We start from the raw sequence: 23,320 nt of genomic DNA, 5'->3' as shown, positions 1-23,320 counted from the left end.
TGCAGATACTGCGTTTATCACGAATGGAAGGTCTGTGGCGACCCTGCAGGGAGCACGCGTGTCGCGCCATTTTTCCAACAGCATTTGCTCACTTCCTCTGTGTCACATTTTGGTAATTCTCACAAGTTTTCAAACTATCTCATTATTACGTGATGATGATCTGTAGTCTGTGATCTCTGATGTTAACTCTTGCTGTTGTTTTGGGACTCCACGAACCTCGCCCACGTAAGACGTGACATAATCGATTGTTGAAATGACAACAAAGCATTTAGAATATTACATAACTTAGTTGATAAAGGGTTTGAGAGCATTGACTCGAACTGTGAAGGACGTTCTACTGCGGGTAAAATGCCGTCAAACAGTATCGGACGCCACGGGGAAACCGTTCGTTAGAGGAAGAGGCCACCGATACGGCAGACTTCATAAAAGAAATGGCCACGGCCGCCCCGTCCACAGCATGGGGGCAGGACCCGCCACCAGCAAAAAGATTGACTCGCTAGGAATTCCCTGGCGGTCCAGTGGTTAGGACGACTTGGTGCTTTCACTGCTGAGGGCGCAGGTTCAATACCTGGTCAGGGAACTCAGATCCTGCCCCCTCCCCCGCCCCCCCCCAAAAAAAAGATGGCTCGCTGAAGGCTCAGATGATGGTTAGCCTTTTTTAGCAATAAAGTGATTTTAATTAAGGCGTGTATGTTGTTTTTTTAGACATAATGCTACTGCATACCTGGCAGACTACGGAACAGCGTAAACGTAACTTTTACGTGTGACTTGCTTTACTGTGATATTCACTGTATTGAGGTGGTCTGAAACCCTCCCTACAATATCTCTGAGGTCTGCCTGTATAATTTCCTGGATCTAGATCATGCCTGTATACCTTGGCCATTTTTTTTTCTTTTTTTGTGAAAAGGAGAGTAAATAGTTCTTTGTTAGCAATGCTGTGTGTAAATAAGACTGCAAAGACTAATCATTCTCTCCCACGTTCCTTACTTTAACTTCATGTGTGTAACTATGTTTTAGATAAATATTTAAATACTCCCAAGGGAATATGAAACATTTTATTTATTTATTTAAACATCTTTGTTGGAGTATAATTGCTTTACAGTGATGTGTTAGTTTCTGCCGTACAGCAAAGTGAATCAGCTATATGTGCACGTATATCCCCGTATCCCCTCGCCCTTGCGTCTCCCTCCCACCCTCCCTACCCCACCCCCTAGGTGGTCACAAAGCACCGAGCTGATCTCCCTGTGCTATGCGGCTGCTTCCCACTAGCTAGCTATTTTACATTTGGTAGTGTATGTAAGTCCATGCCACTCTCTTACTTCATCCCAGCTTACCCTTCCCCCTCCCCGTGTCCTCAAGTCCATTCTCTACGTCTGCGTCTTTATTCCTGTCCTGGCCCTAGGTTCATGAGAACCATTTTTTTTTTTAGAGTCCAAATATATGTGTTAGCATATGGTATTTGTTTTTCTCTTTCTGACTTACTTCACGCTGTATGACAGACTCTAGGTCCATCCACCTCACTACAAATAACTCAATTTCGTTTCTCTTTATGGCTGAGTAATATTCCATTGTATATATGTGCCACATCTTCTTTATCCATTCATCTGTTGACGGACACTTAGGTTGCTTCCATGTCTTCACTGTTGTAAATAGAGCTGCAATGAACATTGTGGTACATGACTCTTTTTGAATTATGGTTTTTTCAGGGTATATGCCCAGTAGTGGGATTGCTGGGTCATATGGTAGTTCTGTTTTTAGTTTCTTAAGGAACCTCCACACTGTTCTCTGTAGTGGCTGTATCAATTTACATTCCCACCAACAGTGTAAGAGGGTTCCCTTTCCTCCACACCCTGTCCAGCATTTATTGTTTGTAGATTTTTTGATGATGGCCATTCTGACCGGTGTGAGGTGATACCTCATTGTAGGTTTTTTTTTTTTTTTTTTTGGTATGCGGGCCTTTCACTGTTGTGGCCTCTCCCGTTGCAGAGCACAGGCTCCGGACGCGCAGGCTCAGCGGCCATGGCTCACGGGCCCAGCCGCTCCGCGGCATGTGGGATCTTCCCGGACCGGGGCACGAACCCGTGTCCCCTGCATCGGCAGGCGGACTCTCAACCACTGCGCCACCAGGGAAGCCCTCATTGTAGTTTTGATTTGCATTTATCTAATGATTAGTGATGTTGAGCATCTTTTCATGTGTTTGTTGGCAATCTGTATATATTCTTTGGAGAAATGTCTATTTAGGTCTTCTGCCCATTTTTTGGATTTTTTTTTTTTTTATATTGAGTTGCATTAGCTGCATGTATATTTTGGAGATTAATCCTTTATCAGTTGCTTCATTTGCAAATATTTTCTCCCATTCTGAGGGTTGTCTTTTCGTCTTTTTTATGATTTCCTTTGCCGTGCAAAAGCTTTTAAGTTTCATTAGGTCCCATTTGTTTATTTTTGTTTTTATTTCCATTTTTCTAGGAGGTGGGTCTAAAAGGATCTTGCTGTGATTTATGTCATAGAGTGTTCTGCCTATGTTTTCCTCTAAGAGTTTTATAGTGTCTGGCCTTACATTTAGGTCTTTAATCCATTTTGAGTTTATTTTTGAGTATGGTGTTAGGAAGTGTTCTAATTTCATTTTTTTACATGTAGCTGTCCAGTTTTCCCAGCACCACTTATTGAAGAGGCTGTCTTTTCTGCATTATATACTTTTGCCTCCTTTATCAAAGATAAGGTGACTATATGTGCGTGGGTTTATCTCTGGGCTTTCTATCCTCTTCCATTGATCTATATTTCTGTTTTTGTGCCATTACCATACTGTCTTGATTACTGTAGCTTGGTAGTATAGTCTGAAGTCAGGAAGCCTTATTCCTCCAGCTCCATTTTTCTTTCTCAAGATTGTTTTGGCTATTTGTGGTCTTCTGTGTTTCCATACAAATTGTGCAGCTTTTTGGTCTAGTTCTGTGAAAAATGCCATTGGTAGTTGATAGGGATTGGACTGAATCTGTAGATTGCTTTGGGTAGTAGAGTCATTTTCGCAGTGTTGATTCTTCCAATCCAAGAACATGGTATATCTCTCCATCTGTTTGTATCATCTTTAATTTCTTTCATCAGTGTCTCATAGTTTTCTGCATACAGGTCTTTTGTCTCCTTAGGTAGGTTTATTCCTAGGTATTTTATTCTTTTTGTTGCAATGGTAAATGGGAGTGTTTCCTTAATTTCTTTTTCAGATTTTTCATCATTAGTATATAGGAATGCAAGAGATTTCTGTGCATTAATTTTGTATCCTGCTACTCTACCAAATTCATTGATTAGCTCTAGTAGATTTCTGGTAGCATCTTTAGGATTCGCTATGTATAGTATCATGTCATCTGTAAACAGTGACAGTTTTACTACTTCTTTTCCAATTTGGATTCCTTTTATTTCTTTTTCTTCTCTGCTGTGGCTAAAACTTCCAAAACTATGTTGAATAATAGTGTGAGAGTGGGCAACCTTGTCTTGTTCCTGATCTTAGTGGAAATGGTTTCAGTTTTTCACCATTGAGAATGATGTTGGCTGTGGGTTTGTCATATATGGCCTTTATTATGTTGAGGTAGTTTCCCTCTGCCTACTTTCTGGAGAGTTTTTATCATAAATGGGTGTTGAATTTTGTCAAAAGCTTTTTCTGCATCTATTGAGATTATCATATGGTTTTTAGCCTTCAGTTTGTTCATATGGTGTCTCACAGTGATTGATTTGGGTATATTGAAGAATCCTTGCATTCCTGGCATAAACCCCACTTGATCATGGTGTATGATTCTTTTAATGTGCTGTTGGATTCTGTTTGGTAGTGTTTTGTTGAGGATCTTTGCATCTGTGTTCATCAGAGATACTGGCCTGTAGTTTTTTTGTGTGACATCTTTGTCTGGTTTTGGTATCAGGGTGATGGTGGCCTCGTAGAATGAGTTTGGAAGTGTTCCTCCCTCTGCTATATTTTGGAAGAGTTTGAGAAGAATAGGTATTAGCTCTTCTCTAAATGTTTCATAGAATTCGCCTGTGGAGCCATCTGGTCCCGGGCTTTTGTTTGTTGGAAGATTTTTAATCACAGTTTCAATTTCACTGCTTGTGATTGGTCTGTTTGTATTTTCTGTTTCTTCCTGGTTCAGTCTCGGAAGGTTGTGCTTTTCTAAGAATTTGTCCATTTCTTCCAGGTTGTCCATTTTATTGGCGTATAGTTGCTTGTAGTAATCTCTAATGATCCTTTGTATTTCTGCAGTGTCAGTTGTTACTTTTTCATTTCTAATTCTGTTGATTTGAGTCTTCTCCCTTTTTTTTTTTTTGATTAGTGTGGCTAATGGTTTATCAATTTTGTTTATTTTCTCAGAGCCAGCTTTTAGTTTTATTGACCTTTGCTATTGTTTCGTTCATTTCTTTTTCATTGATTTCTGATCTGATCTTTATTATTTCTTTCCTTCTGCTAACTTTGGGTTTTGTTTGTTCTTCTTTCTCTAATTGCTTTAGGTGTAAGTTTAGGTTGTTTATTTGAGATTTCCCTTATTTCTTGAGGTAGGATTGTATTGGTATAAACTTCCCTCTTAGAACTGCTTTGGCTGCATCCCATAGGTTTTGGGTCATCATGTTTTCATTGTCATTTGTTTTGAGGTATTTGTTGATTTCCTCTTTGATTTCTTCAGTGATCTCTTGGTTATTTAGCAGTGTATTGTTTAGCCTCTATGTGTTTGTGTTTTTTACAGTTTTTTTTCCTGTAATTGATATGTAGTCTCATAACGTTGCGGTTGGAAAAGATACTTGATACGATTTCAATTTTTTTAAATTTACCAAGGCTTGATTTGTGACCCAAGATATGGTCTATCCTGGAGAATGTTCCATGAGCACTTGAGAAGAAAGTGTATTCTGTTGTTATTGGATGGAATGTCCTATAAATATCAATTAAGTCCATCTTGTTTAATGTGTCATCTAAAGCTTGTGTTTCCTTACTTATTTTCATTTTGGATTATCTGTCCATTGGTGAAAGTGAGGTGTTAAAATCCCCTACTATAATTGTTACTGTTGATTTCCCCTTTTATGGCTGTTAGCATTTGCCTTATGTATTGAGGTGCTCCTATGTTGGGTGCATAAATATTTACAGTTGTATTTTCTTGGATTAATCCCTTGATCATTATGTAGTGTCCTTCCCTGTCTCTTGTAATAGTCTTTATTTTAAAGTTTATTTTGTCTGATATGAGAATTGCTACTCCAGCTTTCTTTTGATTTCTGTTTGCGTGGAATATCTTTTTCCATCCCCTCACTTTCAGTCTGTATGTGTCCCTAGGTCTGAAGTGGGTCTCTTGTAGACAGCATATACATGGGTCTTGTTTTTGTATCCATTCAGCCAGTCTGTGTCTTTTGGTTGGAGCATTTAATCCATTTACATTTAAGATATATTTTTTTAATTAATTAATTTATTTATTTATTTTTGGCTGCACTGGGTCTTTGAGTGCAGGCTTTCTCTAGTTGCGGCGAGCAGAGGCTACTCTAGTTGCGGTGCACGGGCTTCTCATTGCAGTGGCTTCTCTTGTGGAGCACAGGCTCTAGGTGTGCGGGCTTCAATAGTTGTGACGCGTGGGCTCAGTAGTTGTGGCTCGCGGTTTCTAGAGCACAGGCTCAGTAGTTGTAGCACACGGGCTTAGTTGCTCTGTGGCATGTGGGATCTTCCCAGACCAGGGCTCGAACCCCTGTCCCCTGCATTGGCAAGCAGATTCTTAACCACTGCGCCACCAGGGAAGCCCTAAGGTAATTATTGATATGTATGTTCCTATTACCATTTTCTGAATTGTTTCGGGTTTGTTATTGTATGTCTTTTCCTTTTCTTGTTTCCTGCCTAGAGAAGTTCCTTTAGCATTTGTTGTGAAGCTGGTTTGGTGGTGCTTAATTCTCTTAACTTTTGCTTATCTGTAAAGGTTTTAATTTCTCCGTCAAATCTGAATGAGATCCTTGATGGGTAGAATAACCTAGGTTGTAGGTTTTTCCCTTTCATCACTTTAAATATGTCCTGCCATTCCCTTCTGGCTTGCAGAGCTTCTGCTGAAAAATCAGTTGTTAACCTTATGGGCATTCCCTTGTATGTTGTTTGTTGCTTTTCCCTTGCTGCTTTCAATATTTTTTCTTTGTATTTAATCTTTGATACTTTGATTAATATGTGTCTCTCAGCATGTTTCTCTTTGGGTTTATCCTGTATGGTACTACTCTCTGTGCTTCCTGGACTTGATTGACTATTTCCTTTCCCATGTTATGGAAGTTTTTGACTATGATCTCTTCAAATATTTTCTCAGACCCTTTCTTTTTCTCTTTTCTTCTGGAACCCCTGTAATTCGAATGTTGGTGCGTTAACGTTGTCCCAGAGGTCTCTGAGACTGTCCTCAATTCTTTTCATTCTTTTTTTCTTTATTCTGCTCCCTGGCAGTTATTTCCACCATTTTATCTTCTGGCTCACTTATCTGTTTTTCTGCCTCAGTTATTCTGTTATTGATTCATTCTAGAGTATTTTTAATTTCAGTAGTTGTGTTGTTCATCACTGTTTGTTTGCTCTTTAGTTCTTATAGATCCTTGTTAAATGTTTCTCGTATTTTCTCCATTCTGTTTCTGAGATTTTGGATCATCTTTACTATCATTACTCTCAATTCTTTTTCAGGTAGGTTACCTGTTTTGTTTTTATTTATTTGGCCTTGTAGTTTTTACCTTGCTTCTTCGTCTGAAACAAATTTTTTTGTCTTTTTTTTTTTTTTTGATGGTTGGTGCTGTATTCCTGTCTTACTGATTGTTTGTCCTGAGACGTCCAGCACTGGAGTTTGCAGGCAGTTGGATAGAGCTGGGTCTTGGTGCTGAGATGAGGACCTCCGGGAGGCCTCACTCTGATTGATATTGAATATCTGATTGATATTCCTCAGAGGTCTGAGGTTTTCTGTTAGTCCAGCGGTTTGGACTTGGAGCTCCCACCATAGGAGCTCCGGCCCGACCTCCCACCTGGGAACCAAGATTCCCCAAGCATTGTGGCGCAATAAGAAAAATTAAAAAAAAGAAGAAGAAAGAAAAAAAGGATCAGTACAATATCAAAGAATAAAAAACAAAATAAAATTCGAGAGATAAAAAATATATTAGGAAAAATAAAACTATAATGGAAACAACCGGTCGCTGGGGGTTCCTCCCGTCCCCTTAGGTGTCTGTGGTCCCCCACCGGTGCCTGGTAGGTGCTCTTAGTTGTGAGGAGGTGCGAATTCCACGTCCTTCTAGTATGCCATCTTGACTCCACCCTCCTGAAACATTATTTTAATATTTTACAACCCATTCCTCCCTTTTCCTGCCTGTAGGAACCATGAGCCTGTGCACTTGTCCTATAGCTAAAAACTAGTGTTGAGGCTGGGTCTTCCTGCAGGTTAACCACTTCCTGTGGGCTCATTTGTGGCCCCCGTGGGTACTCTGAGGTGCAGGGATGTTACTGTGCCTTCATTCCTGAGGGGTGTTCTTGGATGGAGAGCCCTGGGCCTGGAGTCCTCCCACCTCCCTCAGCCCCCTGCTCCCCTGTAGCAGCACACCCTTTTCCTCTGGCTCCTCTGAAGAATTTCTCCTTATATTCAGTTTTCAGCAGTTTGCCTGTGATATGTGTGGGTGTGATTTTCTTTTATATTTCCTGTTTTGGGGGGGCGGTGCTGGGCTTCTTGAAATTGTAAGTTTATGTCTTTCACCAAATCTGGGGAAGTTTGAGCTGTTAGGTTTTCGCATATTTTCTCTGTCCTTCCTCTCCTGGGACCCCAGTGGCACACACGCTACACCTTTGGTGTGCCACAGCCTTGCCTGGCTTTCCTCCCTTCAGAATGAGTGGGCCCTGTTGTTCCCTGTTCTTCTCAGCTCCAGCTCCCCGTCCAGTCCACGCAGTGCCTGTTCTACCTCAGAAATTGTTTTTCATTTCTAGGGTTTCCATCTGGTTGTTTTGTGTCACTTTCCTTTCTCTGCTGAGATTTCCTCTCTTTCTATTCATTAGGAGCATATTTTCTTTTTGGTCATGAGAGCATGGTTACAGTTGCTGTGTTGAAATCTCAGCAAATGATTGCTTTCATCATCACCAGGATCACCTCAGGGCCCGTCTTCATTGGCCGTCTCTTTTTTTTCTTGGGTATAGGTTAGGTTATGTTTTCCTGTTTCTTTTTTTATTATTATTTTAATTAACTAATTAATTTTTGGCTGTGTTGGGTCTTTGTTGCTGCATGCGGGCTTTTCTCTGGTTGTGGCGAGCAGGGGCTACTCTTCATTGTGGTGCATGACCTTTTCATTGTGGTGGTTTCTCTTGTTGCGGAGCACGGGCTCTAGGCGTGTGGGCTTTAGTAGTTGTGGCTCGTGGGCTCTAGAGCGCAGGCTTAGTAGTTGTGGCACACGGGCTTAGTTGCTCTGCGGCATGTGGGATCTTCCTGGACCAGGTCTCGAACCCGTGTCCCTTGCATTGGCAGGCGGATTCTTAACCACTGCACCACCAGGGAAGTCCTTCCTGTTTCTAATTTGAATAATTTGGGCTTGTGAACCGGACATTGTGGCTGGTATGTTGTAGTCACTGGATTCTGTTGTATTCTCAGTAGAGTGTTGGTTTTGCAGAGAGGGGATGTGTTTTAGGGGCAGTGAGCTTGTCTGGGCTGGAAGTTCGGTTCAGCCTCTCCTACAGTGGGCAGGAGGCCGCTGGAGTGCTGCGGTGGGTGCAGAGTTCACGTGAGGATGTGCCACCCCCTGCCCCCATTCCCCCCTCACTTCCCAGCAGCTGCGTTTGCCCAGGCTGCTCCCTGCTCTTCGTGGCTCTCAGGATCAAAGCCGGGGCAGGACCAGTGGTCTCGCCTGTCCTGTGCTGCCTGGACATTTGTCTCCAAACAGTGCTGGTGGGAGGCGTGGTCTGACGGTGGCTGCGCACACATTACCAGGAGTGGACTGTGCCTGGCTTCCTGAAAGCTGAGAGGTCATTGGGCCACCTAGAAAATAGATTTGTGCAGAGAGTGCACCGTGTTGGCCGTTCACCAGCGGACGGACATCTGGGCGTTGAGGGGCCAGCGTGTGTGTGTGCGTGCACGTGCACCAGTTTGCACCTGGGACCTGCAGACCATCTCCCACAGCGGTGTGTGCTGGGCCTGTTCTCCCACGCTTGGGATCATCTCTCTGTTCTTTCCCTTTTGAATCATTAACAGCACATCCAGGGTGCACGAAGGGGTTATCGTGCACTGGGATGGGAACTGAGGCGCCTGGGGGATTAGTAACTGGAAGCCCGTTGGAAGGATCTGGTGACCCATGTTCCATTGTCCGACTCTTGGTCATGGAATATTCATCAGACGCTCGCTGAGAGCGCTCTCAGGGTGGCGCCTTCCCCGGGAGCCTGTGCTGGGCCTACGAGTGGTCTGGGGTGACATGGGAGGAGGGTGCAGCCACTTGGGCGAGGTCACTGAGCTCGCTAGCCTGGCAGGTTTAGGCGATGCCACTATTGGTGGGTGATGGGAGCGCGGGGCACCACACTCCTCCCAGCCCTGAGTGACGACCGTCTCTGGGCAGGGCTGGGCTCTCCTGGGACTGCCAATGGGACTTCTGTGCGGCTCTGGGGGGTGGAGCCTTGCGCCCCATGGGGCACATTCCTTGCTCTGGACCACGTGTGTCGGTACTGACCTTTTGGTCCGTGTTTTAGTACAGGTGCTGGGGTAGTGAGGAAACTGAAGAGAATCGAAAAGGTGTCCACACAGGCGCCTGTATAAACACATCCACGGCAGTGTGCATCACGGGAGCCGGAAAGTGGGAAGGATCCAAGCCCTTGCGCTGCTGGGTGGGTGGACACGCATGATGGCAGCGCAGCCAAGCACTGACACGCTGCAGCGTCCGTCATAAGGCCAGTGGGGCGTGCACACAGACCCCGTCAGACAGGCCCTGAGAAGCCTGCGGGAGAGGCTGCCTAGAGAAGGGCCTCAGCGAAGGGGGATCCCAAGGGGAGCCTGCGGTGCCCCTGCCAGTGTGGCTGGTCCTGGGAGGAGCCGGGGGTCCCAGGGGCTGGAGGTGTTCACCCTCCCACCCCCGGCGGCTCTCACCTGCGCCCATGCCATCTGGCCCATCTAGGCTTTAGGCGCCTCGGCGCTCTTCTTGGGTGGCCAGCCCCAGAGCAAGCGAGAGGCCTGCGAGGGGCCCTCCCAGGGGACCCATGGGTGCTCCTGCCCACGGGGGGCAGCGCTGCACATGGGCAGTGAGCCCCAGCCCTGCAGGAGCTGGAAGGCACCAGGGCGCTCACCTGGACGGGGGCATGGAGGGGGGTCAAACGAGTGGAGTTATGTGAAGCGCTGTGGCGGGTGCCTAGGGGGAGGCCCCGGCGTGGCCTGTCACCTGCTAGGCCCCGGCTCTGTGATGTGTGCGGTGTGGGGAAGGAGAATGGCTGCCCGGGCCAGTAATGAACCCGGGCCGCGTGGAGGTGGACGGGAGGGGCCCAACAGGCACGGTTCCTGGGGCGGCCAGGCCCTTCCTGCTGTGGGTGCTAGTGGGGCCCCCCAGCGTGGGTGGCCGTGCTGGGTGGGGCTCCTGGGCTCCCCGGTCACGGCAGCGTGGGACCGAGGTGGACCTGCCGCCCCTGGCCATGCGGGCTGAGGGATGGGCCTTTGGCGCTGGGACGTGGGATCTCTTCTGGGCTTGCAGTTTCTCTCGTTCACAGCTGGTTAAAGGGCTAAACTGGAGGACTAAGAACTTTTCCGTGTCTTAATGCTCTGTGTTGGAATGGTTACTCTTTTTTTTCTAAGTTTCAAAACTTTTCATCATAGAAAGTATCAGATATACACACGAGTAGGGGAAGCAGAATTCCCGCAGCTCAGTGTGCCTGCTTCAGGCTAGATCAGCCCAGGCCACTCCTGTTCTCTCGTGGCCCCCTGCCCCTTGGGAGGAGAGCTTTGGGGGATCCCAGGCAGCTTATTGCACTGACAGGGCTTTTCAGGATAACAGCCTTGTTATCATTCACATACCATTCAGCTCACCCCTTTAATATGTGTAATTCAGTGGTTTTTAGTATAGTCACAGAGTTCTGTTGAATTCCAGAGCATTCCATCACCCTCCCTCTCCCCCTCCCCCAGCCCCTGACAACCAGGACTCCCCTCTGCCTCTCTGGAGTTGCCTGCTGTGGACGTTTCATCTAAATGGAATTGCACACTGTGTGACCTCTTGTGTCTGGCTTCTTTAGGTTTTAGCCAGACACTTGCAACTTTTCAATTTTTTTTTCCTTTTAGGCAAAATATATCTCTCAGTGCATTGATGAAATCAAGCAAGAGCTGAAGCAAGACAACATTGCAGTGAAAGCAAATGCGGTCTGCAAGCTGACCTACGTGAGTGCCGGGCCGCTCGCTCTGTCAGGCCGGGTCTGGCTCCAGCATCCCCCTGTTGTCTGTCCATCCGTCCCACCATCACTGATGGACACCATCCGCTCCAGGCGTCAGCCTGGGGGCACACGCTGGGCTGACTTGGGGTGGAGGGCGAGGCATGCGTGAGGATCACATGGCACAGGGCAAGCTGGGGCCCCATCCAGTGGGCCTTTCCCACCTGGAGGGGCGGGAGCGTCCCTGCTTTCACGACTGCCCTGCGGGCTGGGCCCCAAAACCTGGTGGGTGGAGCCCTGCAGTCCCTGGTCGGGGTGTGAGCCTGGGCCAGGCACCCCATGCTGGCCTCCCCTGGTCAGAGAAGGGAGATGAACGGCCTGCCCGTTTACCGGTCCTTGTGGGGAATTTTAACCCATGTAACGCTGGTATTTCAACTGCAGGTGTTTATTTATCAGGGGCATTATTTTAGTGTGTTATTAACCTGTCACTTTGGTTTTAAATGTGAAGACTCACCTGTCAGAAAAAGAAATGAATCTCCCCAGAGTGTATGGGGGTGCGGAGCTGGGGCAGGTGCGTGAGAATCGACCTCTTTCCTCCGCAGCTGCAGATGCTAGGATATGACATCAGCTGGGCCGCCTTCAACATCATAGAAGTGATGAGCGCCTCCAAGTTCACATTCAAGGTGAAGGGAACCAGCTCGCTCTGGGGCCTGAGCCCTGTGGGTGGGGTCCTGGGGGAGGAGGGCGTCCATCCTGTGACGCAGGCCATGCTGGGAGGGCACACAGTGACAGACACCAGCGACCCATTCCCATCACCACTTATGTCCAGTTAGGTCTTAGCACTATTGCATCACGTTTTTCTTTCCATTTTAAGTAGTGTCAGTGAAATTCGGGTTTGTAGGGTTGGTTATGTGTTTCATAATACAGATTAAATTTGTGACTCTTCAAAAAAATAAGCAGACACTGATCGTCTCCCCGAGAGGCCACCACTTGTCATTTGTCGCGGTGTCTCTTAGGACCCTCTGAGCGTTTTTTCTTGGCGTCTCAGCGATCCTACTCATGCGCAGTTTGGGACATTGTTTTCTTCTTACTTGATATCGTAACAAACAAGCATGTCTTCTGCTTTAGTAAATGTTCTGAAAAGCGGTTTTCAGTGCCCACAGCCCATTTGGGGGTGTTCCGTGGCTTTCCTGGCTTGGCTCAGTTTTCCTTGGGAACACACACCCTGCGGCGGCTGAGGCTGTGTCCTGCAGACGGGTCACTGCCGAGGGCGGGTTCCCGTCCTCCCGAAGGACACAGTTGTCCTGCCTGCCGGTTACTCTTGGTGAAGAAACGAAATGCCGTATTTGCCAAAATTGGGCCAGTGCTCTGCACGTGTGTTTAAGTATCACATGCAAGTGCGGGTGTGACTTTAGGTTACACTCAGCCCGAGTTTAGGCGCTTGTGATGACTTACTCCGTCAGGCCGTAACAGCAGCTCCCGCTGCCAAGAAGGCGGTGAGGATGCACACGTTAGCGACAGGACGTGCTTGGCAACCCCTGAAATACACTGTGCTCCAGAGACCATACGCCTGGGACAGGGCGAGGGGTGCCCTCCTCCTGGTTTGTGACGGACCGGCCAGGGCTGCTTGGCGTGAAGCTCAGGAGGGCTGGGTGCTTCCCCGAGGACGCCCAGTCCCCTTGTCACCCCTGACGTCTCCATTTGTTCCACTCACAGCGAATCGGCTACCTCGCTGCTTCCCAGTGCTTTCACGAAGGGACCGACGTCATCATGCTGACCACCAACCAGATCCGCAAGGTAGGCCCCTCCTGCGGGAGCAGGTTAGCGGGCAGATGGACAGCCTTCTGCGATCCTCGGAAATGGGAAAAGGGACGGCGGGGCACGCGGGGCTTTCCTCTCTGGTTTTCCCCCCTTGGCGATGGGGGCTGCCCCCTCGGTCACTCCTTTTTTCAGCCCCTTTCCCCTCTTTTGGGGGCGCCTGCTGAGGGATTGCCCCTCCCAGCGTGGGGGCGTTTGTGCCCACTGGGTCTTGTGAGTCGGACCAGGTGCGTCTCTCGGCCCCGTGTGGTATTCTATGTTCTTCAGTGAGAGCACTGAGTAGTCAGCTCCTCCTTGGCCTCAGGACTTTGAGTATCTCTTGTCTCCCGCTTCGCTGCAAGTGGTCAGAGGGGGTGTCAGAGGCACCCTTTCCCACCCCAGACGCTGCATCGGACCCTGTGGCCCGGGGCTCTCAGACAGCTGGCGCCAGGGTCGGGGCAGAGCTGTTGTGGTCGCCCCGCAGGTGGCTGGTGTCGGGGCTCCAAGCGGGCGCTGCAGGGCAGGCTGCAGGGCTACTCTTCGTTGCAGCGCGTGGGCTTTTCATGGTAGTGGCCTCTCTTGTTGCGGAGCACGGGCTCTAGGTGTGCGGGCTTTAGTAGTTGTGGCACATGGGCTTAGTAGTTGTGGCTCGCGGGCTCTAGAATGCAGGCTCAGTTGTGGCGCCCGGGCTTAGTTGCTCTGTGGCATGTGGGATCTTACCAGACCAGGGCTCGAACCCGTGTCCCCTGCATTGGCAGGCGGATTCTTAACTACTGCACCACCTGGGAAGTCCCTGGAAGATTAACTCTTAAAACGTCTCTCAGTGTATCTTTTACCACATGTGTGAAGTTTGGGGAGGTTCTCTATGTAAACAGAGTCCTCTCTTTGTGCCGAGATGGGGCTTCCGCATCGGTTTTAGCGGGAGCACAGGCGAGTGACGTCAGAGGCTAGGGCAGATGTGCGCTTCCTGTGGCTGCTTTTCCTGCTCCCCTGAGGGGTGGAGCTCTGGTGGAAGCTTCTCTCCGCTTTGGGGAGGGGCCCAGAGGAGTCACCCCTGGCTGTAGTAGGGGAGACACCCCAATGGAAGCAGAGGTTCTGGGGTTCCACCCTGGGCGGCCCCCACTCTGTGCCTTTGGGCGGTCAGAGCCCGTCTGGCTGCACCATTTCCTCGGCCCTTGGGTTCTCCCATAGGGAAGCCATGGGTGGCACTGGCTCTGCCCCATTGCACCCCTGGAGCGAGGGGCGGACCCAAGACAGCCCTCCCATTGGAGCCGTCCCGGCTCTTGCTCGGTGACAGAGCGTGGAGCTGGCTGCTGCTTGTGAGTCCTCGTCCAAGCCCGTCTCCAGACCCAGAGCAGGACTGGCGGGCGCGGCTGGGACCCAGTGAGGCACGGTGGGTGCCTGCCTCTAACCCTCTCCCTCCCTTTCCAGGACCTGAGCAGCCCCAGCCAGTACGACACTGGCGTTGCGCTGACTGGCCTGTCCTGTTTTGTTACCCCAGATCTTGCCAGAGACTTGGCCAACGACATCATGACACTGGTGAGTCTGGGAGCGTGACCGCCCCCCTTGGCTTTTGCTCCCTGATGTGCCTGGAAAACCGAGGTTGTAATGTCACGTTGAGGGCACTTGGGTGGGTGGAAACGGCCTGGGTCCCCAGGATGAGCTGGGACACCGAGTCACTGTCTCCCCTTCCATCACTTGGTGGGGCCCAGCATTCACACCTCACCTCCTCTGAAATGGTCCTGCTGGGGAGGGGCGGGGTCTGGCTGGGGACGATGGCCTGTCGTGAGCGCATGACCCATCAGCTGTGTTCTGAGGCATGGGTGGTGATGGCAGTGGTCTTGGCAGGCAGCGTGGTCAGGTGGTTCTCTGGCGAGGGAACTTTTTATTTTCATCTGAGCAAATCTGTTGTCTGGGGCCCAGTCCATCCAAAAGGCAGAAACCCCAGCCAGCCTTGATCTCCAAGGTGGGCAAGAACTTTGTTCTGAAATGTGGACGTGCTCTTGGAAATCACAATCCTCGACTCCAATAAAAATTAATTTAAAAAATAAAAACAAAATTGGAATTGACCCTAAAAAAAAAAAAAAACGGAAAGAAATCACAGCCCTCAGAGGGTTGCCTGCACGCCAGATTCTCCATGATTGGGAGGCTTCCCCCCTCCGGCCACGATAAAGCAGCGTGGAAGGGTGGCATGTTCCTCCCAGGAGGGTTCTGTCCGTACGTGGCCCATTCTCTGTGCAGATGGTCAGGTCTTGGCTCGCGGTCTAGAAGGCTTTGGGTACACGCAACTTCTAGATCCCAGGCTGCATCCAGTCACCGCCTGCTATAAATGGTTTGTCCACACACGGCCCCGCCCCTTCGTCCACACGGTGGGCTTCCCAGCAGCAAGGGCAGAGTCAGATGGAGACTCTGGCCTGCGAAGCCGACAGTGTTGATCTTCAGGCCCTCTTCGGGAAGTGTGAGGAGCTCTCTAGGTGAAAGCGGTCATGAGTCCACAGGGGGGCGGTAGTGAGCTATCACAATGAGTCTCCGTGCCAGGTCATGGGGGCGGGGGTGGCTTCCTTAGGGCCAGGCTGCCTGGGGCCCTGACAGGTGAGGAGTGTGCCCACCTGCAGACCAGAGGCCCTCCTGGCCGGAGCACGGTCCCGAAGAAGGACAGGAGCTCCAGGGGTGCAGTGCAGAAGTGTGGAGGGGGCTGAGGCCCGGGCGAGGGGCACTGCTCTGGGGACAGGTCTTGGTGGCCCTAAGAGTCCGAGGCCAGTGTTGACAGGTGGAGGCTCTCTCCAGCGTGACCTTCCATTTGGGGCCCCCCTCCCTCATTCTGTCTCTCAGTGCGCCCCAGTGAGTCCAGGAGGCCGGTCTCAGCCTCCAGAGGGCAAGCTGGGGTCATGGACTCAGGGAGGCAGGTTTCGATTCCGTCCAAGACACTGTTGTGTAATCCCTGGGCTGGGGGCGGGCAGTGGAGTAAACCTGCAGGCCGGTCTCAGAGGCCAGAAGCCAGATGAGCTGGAGAGAGGGTTATCCTCCAGGTGATGGAGGCGAGATGCGGGCAGGTGTGGGAGGGGAGGGGAGGCGAGTGGGGGGGAGCAGGGGGTGCGGGAAGGACCGGGGAGGGGTGGGCGCAGTGGTGTCAGCAGGGAGACTGACACCCTCTGCCCCTGCAGATGTCGCACACCAAGCCGTACATCCGGAAGAAGGCTGTGCTGATCATGTACAAGGTGTTCCTGAAGTACCCTGAGTCTCTGCGCCCTGCCTTTCCCCGCCTGAAGGAGAAGCTGGAGGACCCCGATCCCGGTTTGTTGACTTGAGTTAAGAAGGGGCCCGTGTGGGGCCGTGATGCTCCACCAGCATCTGTGAAGGCTTGATGGAGGGGGGTAACTAGGTCCCAGGACCCCGTCCTAGCCCTCCCCCATAGGGCACCTTCTTACTTTCTGGCACCACGAGATGCCAGGTTCGCTTTCTACTTTCCCGCCAGTCCTGGAATCCGCCGTTTCTCCAAACAGCTCTAGTTTTGTTAGCTGGTGTGGGATTTAGAAACCAAGACCACTGGGTGTGCTTATTTCTGCCAGCTGTCATTGCCTCCAGGCCGTAGCAGACACCACACTCGCTCACTGGGGAGGCCTCTCTGTCCGCATGTTCGCAGTCTCGTGTTTATTCTGCTGCCTTGATTGGCAGTCCCACACCACAGGGTTCACTCCTGCCTCCGCCTGTCCTTTTCTGTAACTCCTTCCGGAGAGACCCCGGGCCATGCAGATGTAAAACAGCTTCTCCAAATCTTTGCTTGTCTCGGGAGAATCTGCTGTGCATCGCAGAGGATCACGGGGTGTGGAGCGTCGTGGTTAGGGTCAGGAGCCGAGGGGCAGGCGAGGCGGGCTGGGGGCATGAGCGGGGGCAGCCCCGGGGGGAGGCGGACAGAGCACCTGGAGTGACTTTGATCCTGCTGGGGATACACCCCGAGGGTCCCGCCTGCTCTGGTGGGCGCCCCCTTGCTGATGGCGTCCCTCGCTTCTCAGGGGTCCAGTCGGCGGCAGTCAACGTCATCTGTGAGCTGGCCAGACGTAACCCCAAGAACTACCTTTCTCTCGCTCCGCTCTTCTTCAAGCTCATGACCTCCTCCACCAACAACTGGGTCCTCATTAAGATTATCAAACTGGCAAGTGTCGCCCCTGGGGTGTCCTGGGCATGCCAGCCAGCAGAGCCCCGGGCTGCCGTCCCATCCCTGCTTCGGGTGACCACTGGCCTCTCTTGTCCCCTAGTTTGGTGCTCTGACTCCCTTGGAGCCAAGGTTGGGTAAAAAGCTGATTGAGCCTCTCACCAACCTGATCCACAGGTAGGGCTTGGGGCAGGCGTGGGAGGGGTGCCCCAAGGAGGGGCGGGTGGAGGGGCACCCAGGCCTGAGGGCCTGCCGCCGCCAGGAGCCGCATCTCTGGGTTCACCCTTCCTCAGTTTGCAGACAGCACATTCATGACAGGAGGGAGAGGGAATTTCTTGGCGGTCTAGTGGTTAGGACTCTGAGTTCTCACTGCCGAGGTCCCGGGTTCAATCCCTGATTGGGGAACTAAAGTCTCACAAGCCGTGCAGCACCACCAGAAGTAGACAGACAGACAGATAGATAGGCAGGCAATGGGGATATATTTTAAAAATAAAAAAAGGATGGAGAAAGCTGTCCCAGCCAGTCTCTGGTTCACAAGTAGACCTCAGCAGTCTAATTGAAGAGCCCTAGGTGAGTGTGTCACCGCCCAGTTCTGGAATGTTCTAGGAGCTTCTACACGACTTCAGGTGGTTGAATTGTGGGGGCCAAGCTTCAGGTGCCAGGAGATTCTGCTCCTGGGGTCCCCTGGGAAGTGGCCAAGGGCTTGGGACGTTGCTGATTTTAAACAAATCACCAGTCACCGGGTTTATAGCAGCTTGTGGTTTTCAGAGCATTTACGAGAAGCCATCAGTCCTGTGACCGTTCATGTGGACTGCCTCTGGTGGCCCGTGCTGTCGGGTTTGGGGGATTTGGGCTTGAGAACATCACTGTGAGAATTTCAGAGTGGAGTGGACGTGCCTGGTGCCCACCCTGGTTGTCCTGGGCTGTGCTCACTGTGGCCCTGGACGCCCCCGAGGGATGACATGGGGCACGACTCCGTGTTCTTCCTGCCTGCGCGTGGCCAGGCCTACTCCCTGTCCCAGTGGAGGCGGCCGGCAGGGTCTGGGCTGGAGGAGAGAGGCCTTTGGGGAACTTGGATTCTCTTCATGGGGGTCGCAGAATCAGGTTATTCGTGCGTGGGCTGCAGTGGCGGGAGCATTTCAGTTCGCTTTTGAGGGCTAGAAGGGGTGCTTCCGTCCTTTGGAGGAATCTGATGGCCTCACTGCCGAGGGTGGGGTGTCACCGGCATGGCCTTCAGACCCGAGGCTTCCTGGGCTCCGCATTTCCTCAGGGGTGGTGCCCCCAGGAGTCTCGGTGGGGTGAGCGGGAGGCAGGCGGCCCTGTCTTCTCGGCTCCTGTGTTTCCTTCTCTAGCACGTCTGCCATGTCCCTTCTGTACGAGTGTGTCAACACCGTCATCGCAGGTGAGCACCGGGGTGACCTCTTCTGGAGCAGGGAGCTGTCGCCGGCGGGGGAGCTGGTCCCCGGGCCTCACCAGAACCTTGTTCCCGGCTGGGAAGCTGTTTGGCCCGGCCCATCTGCAGCCCCTTTGGAAGTGTCAGCTCAGACACGGTTACAGCCAGAGCCATTGCCAACCTCGGGCTCCAGTGATAAACACTGCACCCTGGCATCTGCCACACCCGCCAGCAAGACCGCTTTTCATGAGCATTTTAAAGCAAATCTCAGGCCGCTTTCCCTGTGGTGTCTTTAGCATAGGACCTACAACCACGAGAGTTCTCGAGAGGGAATCGGCATGTGCTCCCCAAAGGGTCTCGTGGAGTCCGTTAGTTACAATCAGACCGCCTGGTGACTTGTCCCTGCAGCCCAGTTTCCTGTAGATAGGCAGAGGGAGTTGGTGGCCCAAGGGTTCAGCTTCTTGCTGCCTGCCTGTCCCTGCCCTAAACTGTCAGATGCTCCTCACAGCCCATGGGCAGCCTTAAGTTCAGTGAAGCCCAGGAAACTGGCCCGGGGTCTACACTCATGACTGCTGTGTGGGCTGTGAGTGTCGCTGAGGGTCAGCGACAGTGAAAGGGAGAGGAAGGGCGAGTGTGGGACTTGGGAGCAGGGCAGGCTGGCCAGAGAGTGGTCCCTGAGTCTGGAAAGGTCCATGGGGAGGACCAAGGTGTGGCAGGATCGCAGATGGCCCTGGTTATGGGCAGAGGGAGTGGGGATGCAGACGGGAGGTAGGCCTGGTCCATTGTGCATTGCAGGGCCAGCGGGTCTCAGCTGAGGGCTGGCCCACAGACCTGCCCTGGACAAGGACCCCTGGTGCCCGGGGCCTGTGGTCTGCTCTCTTGGTCGCAGAGACCCAGCCTGAGGTTCTCACTGGGGCTGGTCACGCAGGGCCCTCACCGCAGTCATTTGTTTCAGTGCTCATCTCGCTGTCGTCTGGCATGCCCAACCATAGTGCCAGCATCCAGGTATGTCATGGGACCAGGGGCTCCTCTCCTAGGCCCCAGGGACTCTGTCATTGGTTTAGAAGATGTGACGAGTGGCATCTCCCCTCTTTACAGCTCTGTGTTCAGAAACTGAGGATATTAATAGAAGACTCCGATCAGAACTGTGAGTTGCTCCCTCTGCAGGTCCTGCAGGCCCTGCGCCCTAGACCTCCGCAAGTGAGGGCTCGTCCCCGCCCGAGAGGAGAGCGAGCCTGGCACGGCTGGCAGATTCCTCCCCGGGTACAGCCCCCTCGTCTGCACGGCGGGCTCCTTCCAGCTGGCATCTCAGGGTGTCGCTCGGCCGTGTCCACTGGAAAGGTCTTTAAACTCGGGCCCACATCCACGGGGAGCTGGGACCCGGTTGCAGGGAGGAGCCGGGGAGGCCAGCGGAAGCACAGTTGAGACATAAAGGGCGAGCTCAGCCCCGGGAGGAGCAGGCTGGGCGTGGAGGAAAGTCCCCGCGGGCATGCTGCAGGCACCCCCGGCGGTTAATCAGATGGGGTGGTGTGTGGGGCTCCTGACGAGCGAGGGGGAGCTGCTGTACGTCTTGCTCGTGTGCCAACTCGTGCACTTCCTTCAGCCGACATGTGCTGTCGAGGGTTCCAGCCAGTCACACGCCCCTGCTGCCAGGACCACGGTGGAGAGGGCTTCTGAGGGCCTGGTCATGTGGGCTGCTCAGTTTTTGGTTTTCGCTTTTTTTTGTTTTTTTTGTCTGCGCCTTGTGGCTGCTGGGATCCTAGTACCCCGACCAGACCAGGGATTGATCCTGGGCCCTTACAATGGAAGTGCGGAATCCCAACCACTGGACAGCCAGGGAATTAATTCCCTGGCTGCTCATTTTGAATCCAGGTCTGTTTGTTTTGAGAGAAGTTGCCAAACTTTTCCTGGAAAGGGCCAGATAGTAATTCTTGTCAGCTTTGCAGGCTGTGTGGTCTCTGCCACTGTAGCGTAGAAGCCTGCTGGCGGGTGTAGACCACAGGCCTGTCGTGTGCCAGTAACGCTGCCCTAGAGACGGTCTGCGACCTAATCTAGATGACGGTGCGTTGGGCTGCTTGAGGTGGGCAACGAGGTGGGCCTGGTGCCTGTGAGACGTGGGCCGACGGGGTCCAGGTGGTTTGGGGTGGGGCTGCAGGCCCGGCCTCGCTCTCAGAACCTCGTCCACGTCTGAGAGCGCTGCGCTGTCTCTGCAGTGAAGTACCTGGGGCTCCTGGCCATGTCCAAGATCCTGAGGACACACCCCAAGTCCGTACAGGCGCACAAGGATCTTGTCCTGCAGTGCCTGGACGACAAGGACGAGTCCATCCGGCTGCGGGCCCTCGACCTCCTGTACGGCATGGTACGTGCCCACCCTGCCACCTGGCCGCCCCGCCGGCCCGCCCGGCCCCTCCCTCACCAGCCGCCCCTGCTCCAGGTGTCCAAGAAGAACCTGATGGAGATTGTCAAGAAGCTGATGACCCACGTGGACAAGGCCGAGGGCACGACCTACCGCGACGAGCTGCTCACCAAGATCATTGACATCTGCAGCCAGTCCAACTACCAGCACATCACCAACTTCGAGTGGTGCGGCCCGCAGCCCAGCGTGCAGGCGGGTGGGCGGGCAGGCGGGGGCGCTGCCCTCACGGGCTCTGTCCCGCAGGTACATCAGCATCCTGGTGGAGCTGACCCGACTGGAGGGCACCCGCCACGGCCACCTCATCGCCGCCCAGATGCTGGATGTGGCCATCCGCGTGAAGGCCATCCGCCGGTTTGCCGTGTCGCAGATGTCCGCGCTGCTTGACAGCGCCCACCTGGTGGCCAGCAGCACCCAGCGCAGCGGCATCTGCGAGGTGCTCTACGCGGCCGCCTGGATCTGCGGGGAGTTCTCCGAGTGAGTGGGGGCCAGGGGCCTCCTGCTCCCCAGGGGAAGCGGGTGTGCCCGCCAGACCCCAGTCCCGGCAGCCGCCCCGCCCACCTCCTCTCTCCCGCCCTCATTGGGCAACAGCTGCTCTCGCGGCGAACGTCTCCCGTCACGGGGAGCGGTGAGAGGTCCACCAGCCGCTGGCCCAGCCTTCCTCCCCTCTTCACTGCTGCAGCCACAGGTCGTCCGTTGCCAAATCCAGGCCGTTGATAGCTTTCCTCTCCTTTTTCTCGACTGCTTTGTGCGGCTGCGCTGTGACTGTCATGCCATTGCTGTGGTTTCTCCCTTCACATCCCCTCCCTCAGCACCTGGCATCGGCCAGCCCTGGCACACAGACCCGCTGGGGCGGCTGCTCACCGGCCCTCCCTGTCCTCAGGCACCTACAGGAGCCCCAGCAGACCCTGGAGGCCATGCTGCGGCCCAAAGTCACCACCCTGCCGGGCCACATCCAAGCCGTGTATGTGCAGAACGTGGTCAAGCTGTACGCAGCCATCCTGCAGCAGAAAGAGCAGGCCGCGGACGCGCAGGCGGCCCAGGAGGTCACGCAGCTCCTAGTGGAGCGGCTGCCCCAGTTTGTGCAGAGCGCGGACCTGGAAGCCCAGGAGCGGGTGAGTGCCGCACGTCAGCACGTCCTCAGGGGGTCGGGTCAGCTCCGGGAGAGCAGCTTGGGCAGGTGTTCTTTTCCTGGCTCCCCCGCACTCGGCCTGGGGGGGTGGGCAGATCTGAAGCCACCGTGCTGGGGAGGCCCTGGGTCGGTGTGTGGGAGACTGTGAGTGAACGGGAGACAGTGTGAGGGTATGTGGTCAACCCGAGAGGGAAGCCTCAGAGGTGACCGCGGTCCTGGAGGGCGCTGGCCGGGAGGGTGGAGGAGAGCTGGTTGGACGAGAGTTTGGCAGGGCATTTGGGCATCGGTGGCCTAGGAGCCCGCCTCTTGGCTCTGTGGTGACGTGGGGCTCTCAGTTACCCAGACCCCGCACCGGCGCTCAGTGGGCCCCGGCGGCCTCTGCGGTCATGGGCGGGTGTGTGACGTGCGCCTGTCTGCTGGCCGAGGGTCAGCTGCACTCTTGGGGGCCGTGTGAAGGTGCCCTGGTGGCTGGCGCCGCTGCTTGCTGGGGCGGTTGCCTTGTGGGGCGGTGCTCAATCCACCCCCAACCCCTTGTCTCATCTGGGAGCCCTTTGTGTCCTCGTGAAGGAGACAGCAGCTGGGCTGGCCTCCTGGCTGGCCCGGTCAGCGGTTCCTCGCGGTGTGTTCTGCAAGTCCTCAGCAGGGGTCTGGCTGGGCGTCTGCACGGTTTGAGCAATGCCCTGCGGGGGCTGAGTGGCCTTCACAGCCAGGCCTCCGTAACTCCTTCCTGACTCATCCACGGCCCCCCCAGGCATCCTGCATCTTGCAGCTGGTCAAACACGTCCAGAAGCTTCAGGCCAGGGATGTGCCAGTGGCAGAAGAAGTGAGTGCGCTCTTTGCTGGGGAGCTGAACCCGGTGGCTCCCAAGGCACAGAAGAAGGTTCCGGTCCCCGAAGGGTGAGCTGTGCGGTCCGTCAGAGGACACAGACACGGGGTGGCATGAGGGCCCGTGGGAGCAGAACCACAGCCCGGACCTGCTGTCCAGATGGGCGAGGTGGAGGGGTCTGGGAGGAAGGTCCCCTGAGGCCCCAGTCGCCTGTGGACGGGACAGACCCTTCTCACACAGACCGTAGGCACGGCACTCACTACTTCTCCTGGGGCCC

General features: G+C 53.2%; 1 protein-coding gene across 6 annotated transcripts in view; it reads left to right on the top strand.

The window, feature by feature from the left end:
- AP3D1 (adaptor related protein complex 3 subunit delta 1) overlaps nt 1-23,320 on the top strand; it is a 44,731-nt gene that overhangs the window by 10,099 nt on the left and 11,312 nt on the right. For 5 of the 6 annotated variants that reach the window (XM_033854833.2, XM_033854835.2, XM_033854832.2 and 2 more), the window contains exons 2-16: nt 11,244-11,339; nt 11,932-12,012; nt 13,046-13,126; nt 14,558-14,665; nt 16,291-16,420; nt 17,140-17,279; nt 17,383-17,456; nt 18,632-18,681; nt 19,628-19,677; nt 19,771-19,819; nt 20,886-21,031; nt 21,107-21,255; nt 21,332-21,562; nt 21,969-22,200; nt 22,969-23,114. In XM_033854833.2, coding sequence (XP_033710724.1) covers nt 11,244-11,339; nt 11,932-12,012; nt 13,046-13,126; nt 14,558-14,665; nt 16,291-16,420; nt 17,140-17,279; nt 17,383-17,456; nt 18,632-18,681; nt 19,628-19,677; nt 19,771-19,819; nt 20,886-21,031; nt 21,107-21,255; nt 21,332-21,562; nt 21,969-22,200; nt 22,969-23,114 — 1,763 coding nt within the window. Of the gene's footprint in view, nt 1-11,243; nt 11,340-11,931; nt 12,013-13,045; nt 13,127-14,557; nt 14,666-16,290; nt 16,435-17,139; nt 17,280-17,382; nt 17,457-18,631; nt 18,682-19,627; nt 19,678-19,770; nt 19,820-20,885; nt 21,032-21,106; nt 21,256-21,331; nt 21,563-21,968; nt 22,201-22,968; nt 23,115-23,320 lie in introns of those variants that run through there. The other variant, XM_073803499.1, reaches the window with a different exon arrangement.

Source organism: Tursiops truncatus, chromosome 3 (assembly GCF_011762595.2).
Source record: "Tursiops truncatus isolate mTurTru1 chromosome 3, mTurTru1.mat.Y, whole genome shotgun sequence".
Lineage (NCBI taxonomy): Eukaryota > Metazoa > Chordata > Mammalia > Artiodactyla > Delphinidae > Tursiops > Tursiops truncatus.
Note: the sequence above shows the minus strand (reverse complement) of the source record. Positions and strands in the feature narration are given on the sequence as shown.